This window comes from Macaca mulatta, chromosome 7 (assembly GCF_049350105.2).
Source record: "Macaca mulatta isolate MMU2019108-1 chromosome 7, T2T-MMU8v2.0, whole genome shotgun sequence".
NCBI classification, from domain to species: domain Eukaryota; kingdom Metazoa; phylum Chordata; class Mammalia; order Primates; family Cercopithecidae; genus Macaca; species Macaca mulatta.
Window position 1 is genome coordinate 20,433,439 of NC_133412.1, and position 21,838 is coordinate 20,455,276.

The 21,838-nt window shown below is 38.9% G+C and overlaps 1 protein-coding gene across 2 annotated transcripts in view; it reads right to left on the bottom strand.

The window, feature by feature from the left end:
- Positions 1 to 21,838, bottom strand: part of UBR1 (ubiquitin protein ligase E3 component n-recognin 1) — a 155,177-nt gene that overhangs the window by 80,934 nt on the left and 52,405 nt on the right. For both annotated transcript variants that reach the window (XM_015142047.3, XM_015142046.3), the window contains 9 exons: positions 20,816 to 20,973; positions 13,465 to 13,564; positions 12,191 to 12,319; positions 8,138 to 8,318; positions 5,765 to 5,826; positions 5,366 to 5,476; positions 4,133 to 4,198; positions 3,779 to 3,880; positions 1,032 to 1,095 (listed from right to left, as the gene is read on the bottom strand). In XM_015142047.3, coding sequence (XP_014997533.1) covers positions 1,032 to 1,095; positions 3,779 to 3,880; positions 4,133 to 4,198; positions 5,366 to 5,476; positions 5,765 to 5,826; positions 8,138 to 8,318; positions 12,191 to 12,319; positions 13,465 to 13,564; positions 20,816 to 20,973 — 973 coding nt within the window. The remainder of the gene's footprint in view (positions 1 to 1,031; positions 1,096 to 3,778; positions 3,881 to 4,132; positions 4,199 to 5,365; positions 5,477 to 5,764; positions 5,827 to 8,137; positions 8,319 to 12,190; positions 12,320 to 13,464; positions 13,565 to 20,815; positions 20,974 to 21,838) is intronic.

A 21,838-nucleotide genomic window follows, 5' to 3' on the forward strand; every position in this document is an offset into this window, starting at 1 on the left:
GCTTACTACCCTTTCTGCTGAAACATGTAGCTAGTCTAGCAACTAGCTCTCTGACAAACAGTAAGTAAAACTGAACCCATGTTTACAGACTTACGTAACAGCTAGAATCCCCAGCTAAAGAACGATTCAAACCAAACAGCGTTTGGTGCAGTAAAGTAAATAACAAAAGCCAGAATAAGAAGTCAAGAACAAGATGACAGCCGGGCGCAGTGGCTCATGCCTGTAATCCCAGCACTTTAGGAGGCCAAGGAAGGTGGATCATGAGGTCAGGAGCTCAAGACCAGCCTGGCCAATATGGTGAAACCTTGTCTCTACTGAAAAAAAAAAAAAAAAAGTACAAAAATTGGCCAGGCATGGTGGCGCATGCCTGTGGTCCCAGCTACCCAGGATGCCGAGGCAGAAGAATCGCTTGAATCCAGGAGGCGGAGGTTGCAGTGAGTTGAGATCGCACCACTGCACTCCAGCCTGGGCAACAGAGCGAGACTGTCTCAAAAAAAACAAAAAAAAAAGAACAAAATGATTGCAATGAATGTACCAGCTGGTAAAATCAACACAGACTATGACATAGCATATATTTGTACTTAATAGGTTAGAATGTAGTGTTTCTGCACCGAATATTTATATTAATCTCAACTGAATTATAAGACACATTTCTACGGGTCGATGTCATAACTTGATAGACATTATTTCTGGCAAGGAACACTCTTTTTCTTTTCTCTAAGTAACCTTAACAAAGCTAAGTATGACCAATATTTGCACAAAATTATTAAACAGAATGACACAATGAAAATATATTTTACTTAGACCTATAATATATATAAAAATTTTAGCACTAAATGACCTCCAAATTAGTCAAAACATTTACAAATCAGGTACTGAAAAATAAAAATGTAAAATCTGTACTTTTGCAAAGGTGATTTTCTAAGTGCAGTATTTGAATAAGGAGTAAAATGATCAATTATAGTTCATATAAATGGTCTCTCTAAAAAGTAACCCATGTTCTATTTCAAAACATTGTGTTTTAATCTTACCCACAATATAGATGAGGACCTGAAGCATTTCTTCTATTAGTGTATTATATTGTTTAATCAAATCCTATAGAATCGAAAAACAGTAAATTAGTTATGCAAGAACCAAAAACCTCCATAAAACATGCATTTCTGGATGAGACTCATGGTCCATCCAGTCTAGTATTTTTTATCCAGTCTAGTATTTCTGTGTGTGTGTGTGCACAGCACAAATAGTTACAATCATTCCCTTTTTTGACATCAAATTCAACAATACCTGGCATATAATTGCCAAATACTGTCATCGTTTTCATTATCATTATCGCCCACATAGTCATAAATCAGCACACTAATGCTAATCTTCGGCTCTTCCTCTATTATTTGCTGCCTTCTTACCTGGGTTAGTGAGAAAGTGCCCTCAAATAGACTCCCAACAGTTATATGGTGAGAGTATCCTTCTCTAACACATCCCTCATTTAAACACTATTAAATCAGATACTGATTTTCACTAAGTATAAAACAACTAAAAATTGGCTCTGCAGTTTATATCCTATTCATGTTAGCCCTTTGCAAGTAACTTCTATTTTTTTCATTTAAAAAAATTTTTTGGCCAGGTGCAGTGGCATGTGCCACTGCTCCCGGCTCTCCTAGAGTTCTTTAATTCTTGAATTTGATTTAGAAATTGTATATGAATTATATAGAATTGTATAGCCAGGCGTGGTGGTGCATGCCTGTAATCCCAGCACTTTGGGAGGCCAAGGAATATGGATCACAAGGTCAGGACTTTGAGACCAGCCTGACCAACATCGTGAAACCTTGTCTCTACTGAAAATAGAAAAATTAGCTGGGCGTGGTGGCACACGCCTCTAATCCCAGCTACTCAGGAGGCTGAGGCAGGAGAATCACTTGAACCCAGGAGGTGGAGGTTGTAGTGAGCCAAGATCGAGCCACTGCACTCCAGCCTGGGCGACAGAGTGAGACTCCGTCTCAAAAAAAAAAAATTATATATTTATTTATTATTTTTCCAAAGAAATTTTACTAGCAGGAGTAACTTCTAATTTGAAAGAATAAAATAATGTGATTTCATGAATTCAAAGTAGTTAAGGGCTACTTTATAGGTTGGTACTTCAAATGTTCAAACAATAAAGATGCGGCCAGGCACGGTGGCTCACGCCTATAATCCCAGCAATTTGAGAGGCCAGGGCAAGCAGATCACTTGAGCTCAGGAGTTTGAGACCAGCCTGGTCAACATGGTGAAACCTTAACTCCACTAAAAATACAAAAACTTGGCCAGATGCAGTGGCTCGCACCTGTAATCCCAGCACTTTGGAAGGCTGAGGCAGGTGGATCACGAGGTCAGGAGTTTGAGACCAGCCTGGCCAACATGGTGAAACCCCATCTCTACTAAAATACAAACATTAGCTGGGCATGGTGGCGCATGCCTGTAATCCCAGCGACTGGGGAGGCTGAGGCAGGAGAATGGCTTGAACCCAGGAGGCGGAGGTTGCAGTGAGCCGATTGTGCCACTGCACTCCAGCCTGGGTGACAGAGCAAGACTCCATCACAAAAAAAAAAAAAAGAAAGAAAAAATTAGCTGGGCATGGTTGCTCATCCCTGTAGGCCCAGCTACTCAGGAAGCTGAGGCAAGAAAATCACTAGAATGGGAGGCAAAGGTTGCTTTGAGACAAGATTGAGCCACTGCACTCCAGCCTGGGTGACAGAGTGAGACTCTGTCTCAAAAACAAATAATAAATAAATAAAATAAAATTTGTATATTACCTCTGAGACAACAAAGATAAAAAATACCAATGTCATTATAGATGTACATAAATAGGACTTAAATAGGACTTTTTTCTGAGAGCAATTTGACAACATGTATTAACAGCCTTAAGAAAAACATGTTGTTGGCCAGGCACAGTGGCTCACACCTGTAATCCCAGCACTTTGAGAGGCCAAGGCGGGCGGATCACCCGAGGTCAGAAGTTCGAGACCAGCCTGGCCAACATGGAGAAACCTATCTCTACTAAAAATACAAAATTAGCCGGGCATGGTGGTGCATGCCTGTAATCCCAGGTATTTGGGAGGCTGAGGCAAGAGAATCGCTTGAACCCGGCGGGGGCAGAGGTTGTGGTGAGCCAAGAACGCGCCATTGCACTCCAGCCTGGGCAACAAGAGCAAAACTCCATCTCAAAAAAAAAAAAGGAAAGAAAAACATGTCATTTTATCTACCAAATCCACTTCTAAAAATGTGTCTTAACAAAACAGAGAAGTATTTAAATACTGAGCTACAAATGTTTATAAGACCAACCAACTAGGAAGACCTCTTCAGTAATAGACTTCAAAGTATAATGCATCATATAGTGCAATCCTATATAGTTACCAAAATTGATATAATTGTATATTTATTTCATGACAAGAAAAAAAAACTGCACAATATGTTGTTAAGCATAGGAAGCAGATTACAAAACAGCACAGACAGAATGATACAATTTTTGCTTTAAAAACAAGCAAGACACAAACTTTAAAAGTGATCATTTCTAGGAAGCAGTGTTTTTCATGTGATTTTTTGTTAATCTACATATTCTAATTTTTCTAGATTAAAAAGATTATATCTGTGCATATATATGTCTGCCATATGTATACATGTCATTTCAGGAGGTATGGTTAAGAAATAACTTAAAATATGGCTAAATATGACTGAAATAAAATATGACTAAAATAGCAACAATATGTTCTTTAAAATTAATTCACAGAATTTACAGGTTGTGTACCTGGTCTTTTGTAGATAGGGTCTTGTTAAAAGCCTCGGCAAGTTCATACCTCTGAAGTACCAATAACAAGAACTTATTGGGATCCATTAAAGATGCACCAATCTGTGAAAGAAATACAGTATCACATTTCTTGTGTATTATATGGAGAAACATTTTGTCTTTTGTAGGACTGTCAAAAATTATAAAGTAAGTTTGCAGAAGATAATGTAGTAGTCCCTTCTATTTCTATGTGTCATATTCAGTTTAACGGTGAGAGTGTTTTAAGTTAAAAATTATTTGATTATCTTCTCTTATTAGAAAGAAATCAAGAAGGAAGATGAAGACACAAATATCAGAAACAATTTAAATAGGTACCTGAAGCATGATGATATCTTTATCATACATTTCTTCTCTGCATTTAACGTCTTGGTAATAAAACACCTATAAAGTAATAGGTAGAATAAATGCTGAAAGAATTATTTTATTTCAAGCAAAATTCTCAAGAAAACCTATCCTTTAAACTTTCTCTAAGCTAGAAACCCCTAAAAAATCCTTAGTGGCAAAAAATAAGTTGCAAATCTATGAATCATTTAAAAGGACTTGTGAGGATGAAGTGAAGAAATATGGCATGAAATCACTTCGGAGTTAAAAATGTTCTATATTAGTTATTACTCTCACGTATAACAAGGGAATTTATTTTCCCTAAGTTTAAAATACCTACTTCAATAAAAGTAAACCAATTTCTACACTCAATCATAACACCATTTTTCTTTTCTTTTTTTTTTTTTAAATTTAATTTTAAGTTCCAGGATACACATGCAAGACGTGTAGGTTACATAGGTAAATGCATAATACCATTTTTCTTCCAAGTGATAACAAGACCTACCTCTCCACCTTTTAAGAAATGCAAGGCCGGGCTCAGTGGCTCATGCCTGTAATCCCAGCACTTTGGGAGGTTGAGATGAGTGGATCACCTGAGGTCAGGTGTTCAAGACCAGCCTGGCCAACATGGTGAAGCCCCATCTCTACTAAAAACACAAAACTAGCCAGGCATTGTGGTGCACGCGTGTAGTCCCAGCTATTTGGGAGGCTGAGGCATGAAAATCACTTGAACCCCGGAGGCAGAAGTTGTAGTGAGCCGAGATCACACCACTGCACTCCATAGCCTGGGCAACAGAGTGAGATTCTGTCTCAAAAAAAAAAAAAAGAAAGAAAGAAAAAGAAAAGCACTACTCCATATTTACTCCCAAATAGAAGAAAAAATTACAAAGTGGCCTTCAATTAAGACAGATGGTGGGAAGACTAAAGGCCTCTAAGTAAGGTAATTCTCAGAAAAGAACTATGTTAATGGGGAGGCCTCTGGTGTTACTACTGGCTCTCACCTAATTTATCACACAAGCATCCTAGTTTATAATTCAGATGGAATACACAGTAAACAGGATAGGAGAAATGTCTATATAGTTCTTAGAACATTCGTTTCTAAGAGTATATACAAGAGAATAGTAGCAAACACTTAGTAAAATCTAGGAACATAGGGTAAAATTATATAAGAGAAAAAAATTAGAAAATGAACACGTTCATAAACATGAATAATAGGCTTTGCTGTACCTGACTAATAAGAGACAGTCCATTTCTTCGCCACATCTCAGCAACAACCTGGGCGACCAACACCAGACAACGTAAAGGATATTCCACTAGTACCTCTACTTGAAAGTCCTCCTGAAATAGAGTGAGGTCAATTTTATCATTTCTCACAGAGCCTGGACGTGTCTCCAAGATACGGCACTACATATTATTCAGTTTTCTCATGTGTAAAATGGAAGAACTTGATCTAGATGACCTCTAAGTCCCTGTGACTCAGATTACAATGTACTATATGAAGATGCAAAATTACTAAATGGGAATTATTCAGGTGGGTTTCCAAATATTACTTTCCTTCTCATCCATCACCCAAGAGGTATTCAGAAACAGAACATAAGCAAATCAATACTTAGTAGAATCACTTACAAAAGACACAAATTCATGTAGTCTTGAAACAGCACCCAGCCTGCTTAAACGTACATGAAGACCTAAAGTTAAAAAAAAAAGAGAAGATGAGAAAACAAACCCAATTTGTTAATCAGTTAACTCATCAAGTTTAGAAACTTGTGCGATTTGATTTGGCTGGGCGGGGTGGCTCATGCCTGTAATCTCAGCACTTTGGGAGGCTGAGGGGGGTGGATTCACCTGAGGTCAGGAGTTCAAGACCAGCCTGGCCCACATGGTTGAAAGCCCGTCTGTACAAAAATACAAAAATTAGACGGGTCTGTAATCCTAGCTACTTGGGAGGCTGAGGCAGAAGATTCACTTGAACCTGTGAGGCGGAGGCTGCAGTGAGCCGAGATCATGCCACTGCACTTCAGCCTGGGTGACAGAGTGAGACTCCGTCTTGGGGAAAAAAAAAAAAAGAAGAAGAAGAAATTTGTGTGATTTAAACGTATGTTTACTGAGTTTAGAAGTGACACTCTAGAATGCAGACTACTGATCTCTAATTTTGAAACACAGAGTTACTAACATATTTAAAATCCTATACTGTGCAAGGTGTGCTCATACCTTATACAAAAATAACAGTCTCTCAAGATATCTTTATTCTGCTTTTAGCCATGTATCAAAAGAAACGAAAATTAATCTAAGTATTTTTTAATAAAAATAGAAGCAATATAAAATCACATGACGTCAATTATGCCATATACAAGCATTAACTCAAAATGGATCAAAGACCTTAAACACAGGTTTAAATATAGGTGCTAAAACCAAAAAATAAAACTCATAGAAGAAAACATAGGGAAAGGCTTCATAACATTAGATTTGACAATGAGTTTTTTGGATATGACACCAAAAGCACAGGCAACAAAAGAAAAAATAGATAAACTGGACTACAACAAAAACTCCTGTGTATCAAACGAGACCATCAACAGGGTAAAAAGGCAACCCACAGAATGGGAGAAAATATTTGTAAATCACATATCTGATAAACAGTTAATATCTAGAATTATATAAGTAACTCCAACTGAACAGCAAAATTAAACCCAATTTAAAAATGGGCAGAGCACTTGAATAGATAGTTCTCCAAAGATATACAAATGGCCAACAAACATGTGAAAAGCTGATCAAAATCACAAAATCACTAATCACTAGGGACATGCAAATCAAAATCACACAAAATCACTTCATATCCATTAGAATGGTTATTATCTAGGGGAAAAAAAAAGGAAAAATAGCAAGTGTTGAAAGGATGTAGAGAAACTGGAATCCTAGTTCATGCTGGTGGGAACGTAAAATGGTACAGCCACTAAGGAAAACAATATGATGGTTCCTCAAAAAACTAAACATAGAATTACCAAATGATCCAGCAATTCCACATTTGGGTATATACCCAAAATACTGAAAGCAAAGACTTGAACAGATACTTCTACATCCATGTTCACAACAGCACTATTCACAACAGCCAAAAGGCAGAAGTAACCCAAGTGTCCATCAATGGATAACTGGATGAACAAAATGTGGTATATCCATACAATGAAATATTATTCAGCCTTTAAAAAAAAAGGGAATTCTGACATGTATTGCGACATAAACCTGAGGACACTATGCTAGGTGAAATAAGCCAGTCACAAAAGGACAAATACTGTATAAGTCAACTTATAATAGGTACCTAGAGTAGTCAATGGGTAAGTATTGTTTAATAATAATAATATTATTCTATTTCAGTTTTGGCAGTTTCATTCTTAGAAGATAAAAAGCTTTTGGAGAAGGATGGTGGTGGTCGTTGTAGAAAATGTGAATATACTTAGTGCCACTGAACTGTACACTTAAAAATGGCTAAAATGATAAGCTTTATGTCATGTACATTTTCTTATCATTGATAATATAAATATATACACTTCAGTAAAGATATTTTTTAAAAACCCTGACGAATGGCCAATTTACATGGAAATGCAAATGATTAAGGAGAATCCATGATTTCTTCCTTTTAATGATAAAGAATGATAGAGATAACACACTAATGAAATTGGTCAGAGAGGAGGTTTAGAAACCAGCAACCAGATTTTATTATATTTAAATTTGGGTGGGAGATGAATTACCACGTTAGTCCGTAAGTACACACTATAAGGATCCATAAGTCAACCCAGATAAAACAAAGCCCAGGTAAATAAGCATCTTTAAACAGGTGTTCTAGTGGCAGCTCCTTGAAGGGCAGTGACAGCCCTTAACTGTAGTATCTGACCTGAGCATGTCTGAACATACCGAGCACAGAACAAAAATAGAAATGATTCTACTAAATGAGTATCTAGAAACAAAGCTAATAGGTATATGCAAAAAGAAAAAACAAACACTCACCAGCAAGGGTCCTAGAGAGTGGCAGATGTATGCTTACAAGATCCTCAGATACTCTGTAGGACTTCGTTTCCAAACTATGTCCACACAATTGTACTATTGTCTTGCTACTAGATATGAAACTGGTACTGCACCTCATCACAGCTTTGTGACATTCTTTATAAGCCACAAGTAAGAGTTCCTCCTAAGAGGAAAATAAGAATACAAAAAGTTGACAAGTTGTCTACTTCAACACTCCTTTTTTCTTTTGAGACAGCCTGTCCTGTGGCCCAGGCTAGAGTACAATGGCGTAATCACAGCTCACTGCTCAACCTCCTGGGCTCAGTTACCTGAGGTGATTCTCCCACCTTAGCCTCCTGAGTAGCTGGGACTACAGGCACGTGCCACTATGCCCAATTTTTGTATTTTTTGTAGAGGCAGGGTCTCCGCATGTGGCCCAGGCTGGTTTTGAACTCCGGGGCTCAAGTGGTTTGCCTACCTTGACCTCCCAAAGTGCTAGCATTACAGGTGTGAGCCACCATGCCCAGCATAACATGCATCATTCAATAAATATTTACTAAATATGAGTGGAAAATTGTTCTATGTATTACTAAGTCTACCTCCACAGGATCTGCAAACTTGCAGGAAACATAAGATATACCCATATATGCACTTATAATCAAAGTAAAAAATAAGTACCATGTAAATAGTACAAACTAATTGCTCTAAGAGGGGGGAAAAAAGAACCACAAAGAACTGGGAAGACATATTTCTGAAAGCAGCTTCTGATGGGCCCTAAAAGAATATGCAGAATTTAAATATGAGGAAAGATAAGGAGAAGATGGCATTCTAAGCAGAGACATAGAATAAATAAAGACAAAAATAAGAGAAATACAACTCCTATTCAGGCAGTGGAGAATAAAGAGTAGATAAATGAAACAATTTATGGATGAAACAAAGCATGTGAACTGGAAATATGCCTTGGCACAGGTATGTGAATACACTGAGGGAGTCTGCAGTGTAATGAGGTAGTCAACACACTGCTTCAAGAAGAATAAATGTGGGTCATTGAAGATAATAGATTGGAGAGGATAAAGTTAGGAGATACAGAAACCAACAGGAAGATGACTATGAAGTAAAGTGCTAAGGATCTGAACTAGGATGGGGCCGTCACAACAAAAAAGAATGAACCCATAGAAAATGATTAGGATTATAAAATATATTTGGGATTAGGAAGAATAAAATCTGGGTGACTATAGCAGGAAGAGAGAAGTTAAAGACCATTCTTTTAAGACAGTGTTTCTATTTTTATCTTGAAAAAGGAACTCCATGGTCAAACAGATGATTTGGAAATGTCCCTCTCAGAAATCAGCATACTGACTAACTAAAGGGTTTTAGAAATTCATTAGTGGCTGGGCGTGGTGGCTCACGCCTGTAATCCTAGCACTTCGGGAGGCTGAGGCCCGCGGATCACGAGGTCAAGAGTTTGAGATCAGCCTGGCCAATAAGGTGAAACCCCATCTCTACTAAAAAATCCAAAAAAAATTAGCCGGCGTGGTGGCGCACACCTGTAGTCCCAGCTACTCGGAAGGCTGAAGCAGGAGAATCGCTTGAACCCAGAAGGCAGAGGTTGCAGTGAGCCAAGTTCGTGCCATCACACTCCAGCTTGGGTGACAGAGCGAGACTCCATCAAAAAAAGAATGAAAGAATGAAAGAACGAAGAACGAAAGAAAGAAAAGAAGAAAAGAAAAGAAGAAAAGAAAAGAAAAAAGAAAAGAAAAGAAAGAAGGAAGGAAGGAAGGAAGGAAGGAAGGAAGGAAGGAAAAGAAAAGAAAAGAAAGAAATTCAGTAGCTTTAAAAACAAAAAAACAAACAAACAAAAAACCCTCTTTTTGTTTAACCTAACATTTCTGAATCTTACATGAACCCAGAACACTTTTCCCTTCAAAACACCTGCTAACATTGAACATACACAATATAGTGGCTCTGAGATTTCCTACATGGATGAATTTAATAGTAATGTCACTAATAAAACAAGGATAATCAAAATGAGAAAATACAAGTTGGAAGTAGAAGGAAATGATGACAGGTCCATTTAAAATAGTCTGAGTTTGAGGCCAGGTGTGATGGCTCATGCCTATAATTCTAGCACTGTGGGAGGCCAAAGAGAGAGAATCACTTGAAGTCAGGAGTTTGAGACTAGCCTGGGCAACATAGAGAGACCTTGTCTCTGCAAAAAATAGAAAAAAATTAGCTAGGTGTGGTGGCATGTGCCTGCAGTCCCAGCTACTTCGGAGGCTAAGGTGGGAGGATCACATGAGCCTAGGAGGTCAAGGCTGCAGTGAGCCATGATAGCGCCACTGTACTCCAGCCTGGGTGACAGAGTAAGACCTTGTCTCACACACACACACACACGTACACACATGTAAGATCTAAACAAGAATGTCTGGCCCACAAACAGAAGTGACACTGTAGCTTAGGAGAGTCATCCCTATGAACTTTTAACTAAGTGGTAGAAATACAAGAGAAGAGAAAAGAATGTAAGATATACACACATACATTCATATCATCAAAGTAAAAAAATTTTAAGTACCATGTAAATGGGACAAACTAATTGCCCTAAGATGGCAAAGAAAAGAATCACAAACGATTAGGAAGACATATTTGTGAAAACATATTTCTGTAAGAAAGGGAAGAGAATATTGGGGAATGTCTCATTTAGCAGGCAGAAGGCACCAGAAAAAAGGCAATCATTGACCGAAATAGATAATCGATAATGTATTAGGATAATGCATGTTTGTGAAAACCAGACGGAAAGTTTCAAGAAGATGAAAGTACTCAAGAAAATACAATGCTGCAGACAATTCAAGGAATATGGAAACCAAGGAAAGACCCCTGAATTTGGTTACCAAATGGATCCTCTGAGATTTTTTTCTAAATGCAGTTCTTGTCAATTGCTAAGGGCAGAACCCAGACTGTAAAGAAGTGTTAGGAGCTACAAGTGAAGATACTAAATGTAGATTACTTCAGAAGGTTTGGAAGAAGATGAAAACACACACCTTTGCTTCATCATCTAACAATTGTGCATGCCCTCCATAAAAGTGAGCGAAGCCAAAAAATACGTGCTGTGCTTGCTGGACAGTATTTCCTGTGGTGATTGTACTAAAAAGCTACAGTGCTAGACTAACGTCTACCACATCTGTTGAGTATGGCTGCCACTCTGAACCTGTGATCAATTGCTGGTGGTGAAGCAGAAGAGACTATAGTTCACAGGGGTGCAAACGCAAGAAAGGGGGCTTATATTATCGTTGTTTTTAAAAATAAGGGAGTCCTGTGTGTTTACAGACAGTTGACTAAAAGAGTAGGAAACACAAGTCCGGATAATTCAGGAAGCTAACTCCAGGAAAAAGTAATAATAAGTTAGAACCAACAGCCTAGGTAAAGGCATTAGACTTAGAAAGAGACAAAAAGAAAAGACCAATAGTGAAGACACAGAAAAATTTAGTCACTGAATAGGTTATGGTAACAGATACAGAGAAACCGGAGATGATGAGGGAATTTAACTTAGATAATGGCAATTTTCTCAGAAAATAAATAAATGAGGTCATCATTCTTAAAGGGAATCTAGGGTGGGATTATATAAAGACGGTTATAGTCTAAAATTGCTACTTAAGGAAATACATTAGTTCTATTTTTTGAAACGAACACATATAACAAAGCTCTTGAATGAATAATCTACCCCTCTCCATTCTTGGAGTATTTAAAAGTCTAATATGGTTCTAATTATATTATTATGCATATATATGCATTTTCCAGGGAATAAACATGTGTATAAATACATATATACACATATTTAAACCCTGCTATTCCCCAAAATAAGCAAAACTGCCATAAGGCACATTTTCTACTCAAGTATATACAGTTTCTTCCTAAATTTAAAAAGACAAATTCAAATATGTAAAAAACTACTACAAATAATAAACACTTTACATCAAGGAAACTGTAACATATAACTATACTATTAATAATTACTAAGAACTTAAAAAGGCACTGATCCTACTAACAAATTTCACTTACATCACAAGCACACCACTCTTGGAACATGAGTAAAATATTCTTCAATTGCATCTGTATAGCAATGGCAGCCTCCCAATCAGGATCCACTTCAATGTGTTGCCCAACCTGTCTTCGGATTTCTTCCATACCCTGCAATTAAAAGTTGGTCAACATATACCTATTTGAGCCCTCTCTCTTTGCTCTGCTCTTAGCAAAATATAAAACTGTCAGGATTCATAACATTTTTAAATGGTTGTTACACTGGGTCAGAATGCATGGATTCAAATCCTAGCTCACAGATATATGCTCAGGGCTAGAACACTAGCTGCAAAGCACAGCTCTGTCTGGTATCTCTAGCTGTGTGACCCTGGGCAAATTATTTCTAAGCTTGGTTACTAAATGGATCCTTTGAGATTTTTTTCTAAATGCAGTTCTTGTCAATTGATAAGGGCATAAGTCAGATTCTAAAGCAGTATTAGAAGCTAAAAAAAAAAAAAAAGTATTAGAAGCTAACAAGTGAAGATATTAAATGTAGATGAATTCAGAAGGTTTAGGACATGTCAAGATGAAAACAGGCACCTTAACCTCATCACCCAACAACTGTGCATGCTTTCCATAAGGGTGAGGGAGCCAAAAAAAAAATGTGTTGTGCTTGCTGCACATGCAAGTAACCCTTCCATGTAAAATGAGAATATTAATAGTAACTACTTAATAAGATTGCTATAAGGCTCAAAAGAGACCATGCATGAAAAGTGCTTACTACACATTTATCACATGGTAAGTATTCAGTAAACATTAATAGAAGTAGCAATAGTAGGCCGGGCATAGTGGCTCACGCCTGTAATCCCAGCACTTTGGGAGGCAGAGGCAGATGGATCATGAGGTCAAGAGATCGAGACCATCCTGGCCAACATGGTGAAACCCCATCTCTACTAAAAATACAAAAATTAGCCGGGCGTGGTGGCAGGCACCTGTAGTCCCAGCTACTCGGGAGGCTGAGGCAGGAGAATCACTTGAACTCGGAAGGCGGAGGTTGCAGGGAGCCGCGATCGCGCCACTGCACTCCAGCCTGGCGACAGAGCGAGACTCTGTCTTCAAAAAAAAAAAAAGTAGCAACAGTAAACTAAGGTGTATAAAAGGATCTATCAAAACAGGATGAATGAGTCAATGTTTAAATCTTGTTTCTACTTTGCTAAATTCTTTCTTGTATTAAAACCAAAATCTGCTTTCAAAAGACTGGGGTTAAATTTTTAAAAATAAATTTATCTTACTGATGTACAGAAAAATGATCATACCTGCATACAGGTAAGAATCTTCAAAAAAGATCGAAAACCTTCAAGGAACTGCATTCTTAATCTTTCTGTCCATATTGTGGGTTTGCTGATCAGGATATACCTATCGTTTCAAGAAAGAAAGAAAGATTTCACTTCTCTATTTTGAGATAATTTTAAGGTTCTCAGGGTTATAGACAATGTTGATTTATAAAAATTATGGATTCTAATTTCTCACAATAATTAGAAGATCTGAGTAGAGCTAAAATTATTTATTCTGCCTTATTTTAAATACAACCAGTAAAACACGAATGCTTTAGAAGAGGCAAATATCAAGCTAAACCTGACTTTATACACTACATTCTCAGAGGTTAGTCTGATTAAGTGAACCTAGAACTGACCAAGCCTGTCACAGCTAACTCTGGACAACCACAGTACAGATTCCCTAGAACTGTGCACACCCATCACCCAAAGGGCCAGCTGAAATTCTTTCAGCCTCAGGAAATTTGGAACAGATTTTCTACCTCCAGTTTTTCATAACCCACAACTCGGAAGAAGGATGTAAGCACCTGTCATCTTGACTTGCACATCAGGATGTACTAGTTTCAAGAGATAAACAAACTCATTTTAGCCTATAATTTGTATGATCAATATTTCTTTTGGCTATAAAGACAATGACTGGTTTCATATACAACAGGAACAATGTTTATCATGAAATGAGTTGTCAGGAAGTAATTATTAACAAGTATTAAACACTATTTTGCACTTGACCAATGAGAATAAATTCCTGTTATATTGCAGGTATTGGGAACATAAACATGGACACACCTGTCCTGAAGTTCATAGTATAGTGGGAAAAACAGATATATATAGTAGACAGAAATTCAATGTTAAACACTAAAATAATATATAAAAGAAGTAATGTATGGCTCATGCCTGTAATCCCAGTACTTTGGGAGGCCGAGGCAGGCGGATCATGAGGTCAGGAAATTGAGACCATCCTGGCTAACACGGTGAAACCCCGTCTCTACTAAAAACACAAAAAATTAGCCAGGTGTGGTGGTGGGCGCCTGTAGTCCCAGCTACTCGGGAGGCTGAGGCAGGAGAATGGCGTGAACCCAGGAGGCGAGCTTGCAGTGAGCCGAGATCATGCCACTGCACTCCAGCCTGGGAGACATAGCGACACTCCATCTCAAAATAAAAAAAAAAAGAGAAAGAAGTAATGGAGGTACATAAAGACAAAGCAACAAAGAAAATATATTTTTTTGAACTGTAAAGATAGGATTGTGGTTTAATTTTTCTCACTCTTTAGATACCCATTAATATGTAAATGTACATTAAAAATACAATCATCAAAGAAACTTAGCAAAGATTTAATTCAAATACACGAATTACCATCTAAATCTTTCCTTTAAAGTAAAAGATAAAAAAGATTAAAGTTTAAAATCTGTCACACTGAACAAACGGCATTCATGTTTCATTGCTTTCTAGAGCACTACTACTCAGAGTGTGGTCCACTAACCAGCAGCATCAGCCTCACCTGAGTACTCTTTAGAGATGCAAAATCTTGGGCTCTAATCAGACCTGCTGAATCAGACCGCCCCCTGCCCCCGTATTTTTTTAAAGTTGACTTTACTCTGTTGCCCAGGTTGGAGTGCAATGGTGCGATCATAGCTCACCACAACTTCAAACTCTCGGGCTCAAGTAATCCTCCTGCCTCAGCCTCCCTAGTAGCAAGACTACAGGCATGTGCCACCAAACCTGGCTAATTTTATTTTTTGTAGAGACAAAGTCTCACTATGTCGCCCAGGCTGGTTGCAATCTCCTGGCCTCAAGTAATCCTCCCGCCTCAGCCTTCCAAAGCACATGAGTCAACACAATCAGCCCTAGAATCTGAATTTAAGGAAGCTCCCCAGATAATCTGCTTCTGCACAGCAAAGGAAACTATCAACACAGTGAAGAGACAACCAATAGAATGGGAGGAAATTTTTGCAAACTATACATCTGACAAAGGCCTAATAGCCAGCATCTATAAGGAATATAAACAAATTTACAAAAAAAAAAAAAAATTAGTAAGTGAGGCTGGGTGTGGTGGCTCACTCCTGTAATCCCAGCACTTTGGGAGGCCAAGGTGGGCAGATTGCCTGAGCTCAGGAGTTCAAGACCACCCTGGGCAACATGGTAAAACCCCATCTCCACTAAAATATCTCTACTAAAATACAAAAAATTAGCCAGGCATGGCGGTGTGCGCCTGTATTCCCAGCTACTCGGGAGGCTGAGGCAGGAGAATCACTTGAACCCAGGAGGCTGAGGTTGCAGGGAGCTGAGATAGCGCTACTGCATTCCAGCCTGGGTGACAGAGCAAGACTCTGTCTCAAAAAATAAAAATTAGGCCGGGCGCGGTGGCTCAAGCCTGTAATCCCAGCACAGCACTTTGGGAGGCCAAGACGGGCGGATCACAAGGTCAGGAGATCGAGACCATCCTGGCTAACATGGTGAAACCCCGTCTCTACTAAAAAAATACAAAAAACTAGCCGGGCGAGGTGGCGGGCACCTGTAGTCCCAGCTACTAGGGAGGCTGAGGCAGGAGAATGGCGTGAACCCGGGAGGTGGAGCTTGCAGTGAGCTGAGATCCGGCCACTGCACTCCAGCTTGGGCGACAGAGCGAGACTCCGTCTCAAAAAAATAAATAAATAAATAAATAAATAAATAATAAATAAAAAAAATTAAAATTAAAATCAAAAAAACGGGGGAGGCCGGGCGCAGTGGCTCACGCCTGTAATCCCAGCACTTTGGGAGGCCGAGGCGGGAGGATCACGAGGTCAGGATATCGAAACCATCCTGGCAAACATGGCGAAACCCCATCTCTACTAAAAATACAAAAAAATTAGCTGGGTGTGGTGGCGGGCGCCTGTAGTCCCAGCTTCTAAGGAGGCTGAGGCAGGAGAATGGCGTGAACCCAGGAGGCGGCAGAGCTTGCAGTGAGCGGAGATCGCGCCACTGCACTCCAGCCTGGGCGACAGAGCAAGACTCTGTCTCAAAAGAAAAAAAAAAAGGTGGGGGAGCAAAGGATAGGAATAGAATAGACACTTTTCGAAAGAAGACATACATGCTGCCAACAATCACATTAAATAAAGCTCAACATCACTGATCACTGGAGAAATGCAAATCAAAACCACAATGAGATACCATCTCACACCAGTCAGAATGGCCACTATTAAAAAGTAAAAAGTAACAGATGCAGGGAGGCTGCAAGGAAAAAGGAATGCTTATACACTGTTGGTGGGAGCATAAATTAATTCAAGCATTATGGAATACAGTGTGACAATTCCTTGAAGATCTAAAAACAGAAATATCATTCAACCCGGCAATTCCATTACTGGGTATTCACCCAAAGGAATATAAATTGTTCTATTATAAAGACACATGCACACATACATTCATTGTAGTATTCACAATAGCAAAGACATAGAATCAACCTAAATGCCCATCAGTGATAGACTGGATAAAGAAAATGTGGTACATATACACCATGGAATACTATGCAGCCGGAAAAAGAATGAGATCACATCTTTTCTGGGAACGTGGATGGAGCTGGAGGCCATTATCTGTAGCAAAACAATGCAGAAACAGAAAACCAAATACCACATGTTCTCACTTACAAGTGGGAACTAAATGATGAGAACGCATGGATGCATAGAGGGGAACAACACACACTGGGGTCTATCAGAGGACTGAGGTTGGGAGGAGGGAAAGGATCTGGAAAAATAACTAATGGGTACTAGGCTTAATACCTGGGTGACAAAATAATCTTAACAACAACCCGCCATGACACAAGTTTACCTATGTAGCAAGCCTGCACATGTACCCCTGAACTCAAAATAAAAGTTAAATTAAAAAAAAAAAAAAGCAGCTCCCAGATGATTTGCATTCACATTAAAATCTGAGAAGCACTGATCTAGAAGAGAATTTATTTTTGGTTTCTAGCCATCTCACATAGCTCATGAGTGACTTCTACAAATGACTTATCAAGAAGATATGAGGAACTGGAACAAACAAAAGGGTAAGGAAGGGAAGGAAAAGAAGTTTGTAGATAAAAATAGGTGGCAAAAGCAATGGGAAAAGAGGGAGAAAGTGTGGACAGGGTGAGACATTAAGGGAGTGATTTGGTTTGAGAATGTGCTATACTTTCCGGAAATGGAACAAAGGAACAGGTTGGAGTAATAAACAATATTTTTCTCCTCAATAGAACCAAGGTTCAACTCTTTTCTAAGTTGCATTTCCACAATAAATTAGCAACTGAGAAATAAAGTACCCCATGAGATACCTCCCAAAGAGCAACTGACAAAACTAAAGTAATAGACATACATTTTTTAGAATAAGAGAGGTAATCCCTCCCTTCTATGTTTTACCAGGCAGATCTCAGTTGGAGAACTGTGTTCATTTCTTCACACATAAACGGTATACATGCACCAGAAACAGGTTCAGTACAGAAGGACAATGATTCAGAAGGAATTTTAACCAACATGAAACGGGACCAGTTAAGAAATAAATGCAACTCAATGCAGAAAAGACCTGGCAGACATGACTGCTGCCTTTAAACACTTCTTCAAGTTAAATGAGAATCGAAGTTGTTCTGAATGGACAAAGAGAGAACTAGAACCAGAAAATAAAAGCTACAAAAAAAGACAAGAGTTCAATATACAATAGGAAACTTTCTTTTTTTTTTTTTTTTTTTTTTGAGACGGAGTCTCGCTCTGTCACCCAGGCTGGAGTGCAGTGGCCGGATCTCAGCTCACTGCAAGCTCCGCCTCCCGGGTTCACGCAATTCTCCTGCCTCAGCCTCCGGAGTAGCTGGGACTACAGGCGCCCGCCACCTCGCCCGGCTAGTTTTTTGTATTTTTTAGTAGAGACGGGGTTTCATCGTGTTAACCAGAATGGTCTCGATCTCCCGACCTCGTGATCCGCCCGTCTCGGCCTCCCAAAGTGCTGGGATTACAGGCTTGAGCCACCGCGCCCGGCCGGAAACTTTCTAATAGTTGGAAAAAGCTATCCAAAGTTGGAATGTGCTGCTTTGAGAGAATGAAAATTTCCTAAGGCAGGCTGAACAGAGTACCTACTAGTACCAACAAACTTATTTCATGCTGAGGTACAGTCAGATAAACACAAAGCTAAACTATGAAGACCTACAAATTCTGACAGAATTTAGACTTTATCCTGGGAAGAAAATACATTAAGTGTGGTTATTTCTAACTAATTTAAAAACAAGGTTTCAGGGGAAATTAGTAAATAAGCATGCAAGGAAAGAGTAAGATGTTACTACAGAATTTCTAAAATGAGAGACTGAGAAAACAGTGAATATGAATTATTTGCTAAATAAAGAGTTTTTGTGATTGGTGTGTTAGGCCAGGTTTCAGAGCAGGTTTTGTGTTGCTGTTTATGTATCCTGTGAGGCTACATGACATAGTAGAAGGAACATGAGTTTTACAGATAAATGGTGTTTATAATCAAATCTCAGTTCTGCCACTTACTAGCTTTGTGAACTTAGGCAAATATTTACAATCTACAAGGTAAGATTATATCAAGTACCTTCTAAGAATGGTGCAAGAATATAATCAGGTAAAATAAGCAAAGCTCCTTGGCACATAGCAGTTACCAATAAATTTCACAGGATTCTTATGAAAGCGAATTACACAGTACCTGCAGAACAGGTGTTAATTTTCCCTTCCCCTGGTCACTAGAGATATCTACATTTAGGTTGGGATATAGGGGAGGAAATGTAAGCATCAGAAGATTTGAAGTTGCCCTCCAAACCAGACACCTTAAAGTTCTACTATAAGGGTATTTAGGGATGTGCTGGCTCTAAACTATTCACCGTAAAGACTAGCTATAGTCAGAGACCCATAAAATATGATAAAACAAGTGATTATGCACCATTAACTGGATATAAAAATAACTCAGTTATAAGAATACTTCACAGTAATGACAGCCACGGTGGAGAGATTTTGTTTTTCTGTATTCACTGACTTAACAATAACTTTAAGGACTGCCATTAGGAGTTTTTGTTTTGTACAACATGTAATTTTTGCATAATTTGGCTGAGAAACAAATTTCAATTGCAATGGCTACATATTGATTCACTACTGAATTTACCTACCATCTCCACTTATACTGAAGATAAAACATAACAATTTACTAAACTTTATTTTATTTTTTTAGAGATAGGATCCCGCTCTGTTGCCCAGGCTGGAAGCGCAGTGGCATGATCACAGTTAACTGCAACCTCAAACCCCTGGGCTCAAGTGATCTTCTCGGCTCTGCATCTGGAGTAGCCAGGAATACGGGCTTACACTGCCATACCTGGCTAATTTTTATTTTTATTTTTGTAGAAACAAGGTCTCGCTATGTTGTCCAGGCTGGTCTGATATAGATGCAATTTTTTTTTTTTTTTTTTTTTTTGAGATAGAGTCTCGCTCCATTGCCAGGCTGGAGTGCAGTGGCACAATCTTGGCTCACAACAACCTCCACCTCCAAGGTTCAAGTGATCCTTCTGCCTCAGCCTTCCAGCAATTTTTAAAAAGTGGAGTATTTTCAATCTGTGGTTGGTTGAACCCACAGATGTGGAACCCATAGATATGGAGGATCAACAGTACAGCAAAAAGGGAGTTAAAAAAAAGTTAATAGCCAGGCACAGTAGCTCATGCCTGTAATCCCAACATTATGGGAGGCCAAAGCAGAAGGATTGCTTGAGCCCAGGAGTTCGAAATCAGCCTGGGCAACAAAAGGTGAGACTCTGTCTCTACAAAACAATAAAAAATTAGCCAGGTGTGTGGCACATGCCTGCGGTCCCAGCTACATGGGAGGCTGAGGCAGGAGGATCACTTGAGCCCAGGAGGTCGAGGCTTCAGTGAGCCATGTTTGCATCACTGCACTCCAGCTTGGGCAACAGAGCGAGACCCTGTCTCAAAAAAAAAAAAAAAAAAGAAAAAAGAAAAGAAAGATATTTACATCAATAGATTATCTGAAACTATGCACAAAGAGACTATATAGGAAGGACAGAACCAAAGTGTGTGAGTGGAAGTGAGTGAAAAGTATGGTAATTACAACGCGAATGCATTTAGTGACCCCAGACGACCCTAAGTTCTTGTAACAGGCCTCTCCTCAATAGTGTCTTTATTAACCAGGTTTTACAACTCAATAAGAAGACTTCACTGAAGACATTTATTAATGCAAGGTAGTAACAGTTCTTTGTACTTGCCATCATTATAAAGAGAATTCTAGATAACCAAAATGATCACAGGATTACTTATAAGACAGAGCAAATAAGCACACTGAGTTTAACAGGTGCCCTCACCTTTTGACTTGAACAACTTACTTGAGGTCACATATTACTGCATATACTCTTCCCAGTTTGTCCTGGCTGTAACCCTGGAAGTTGAATTTATTGTTCCTGTCCAAGTACTCAGGTAAAACTTCTAGCAGAGTTTCAGTAATGACAGAGATAACATTCTGCTCTTCAATAAGATGTCGAGCCTGCAGAATATTTCAAGAATATTTTCTTTAGCATTAACTCACTGTGGTATGGACTTAATTTATTCATTCATTTGGTTAGTCCATAAGTTATTTTAAATAAATATTTGTTACTGAATGTTAAACACAGTCCTTAGTTGCACTGAATAGCAACTACTAAGAAGTTATTTTCTAAAAGAAAAAAATTCCCTACTCCTCGGTAACCAGACAACACCTATTTGGATACCCCAACCCCATTAGACAGGTTATCTAGATAAACGTTTATCATCAGTAATCACACAATGAAGCCAGGTGTGGTGGCTCATGCCTGTAATCCCAGGATTTTGGGAGGCCGAGGCAGGCGGATCACCTGAGGTCAGGAGTTTGAGACCACCCTGGTCAACATGGCAAAACCCCTTCTCCACAAAAAAATACAAAAATTAGCTGGGTGTGGTGGCAATGCCTGTAATCTCAGCTATTCAGGAGGCTGAGGCAGGAGAATCGCTTGAACCAGGAGGCAGAGGTTGCGGTGAGCCGAGACTGTGCTAATACACTCCAGCCTGAGTGACAGAGCGAGACTCTGTCTCAAAAAAAAAAAAAAATCACATGATGAGCAAAGTACAACAAAGATGTATTTCATGACTTCTAGTACACTACGATCTATTTTGAAATCTCCTCCTTACCCCAATCTAAATTCTCCTCCCCATCCTTTTGAAAAAGTAAACTAGAAACAATTAACCAAGTTTGGTTAACTATCTAATTCCAAACAAGAAAAGAAGTAGGGCTGGGCGCGGTGGCTCACACCTGTAATCCCAGCACTTTGGGAGGCTAAGGCTGGCAGATCACCTGAGGTCAGGAGTTTGAGACCAGCCTGGCCAACATGGTGAAA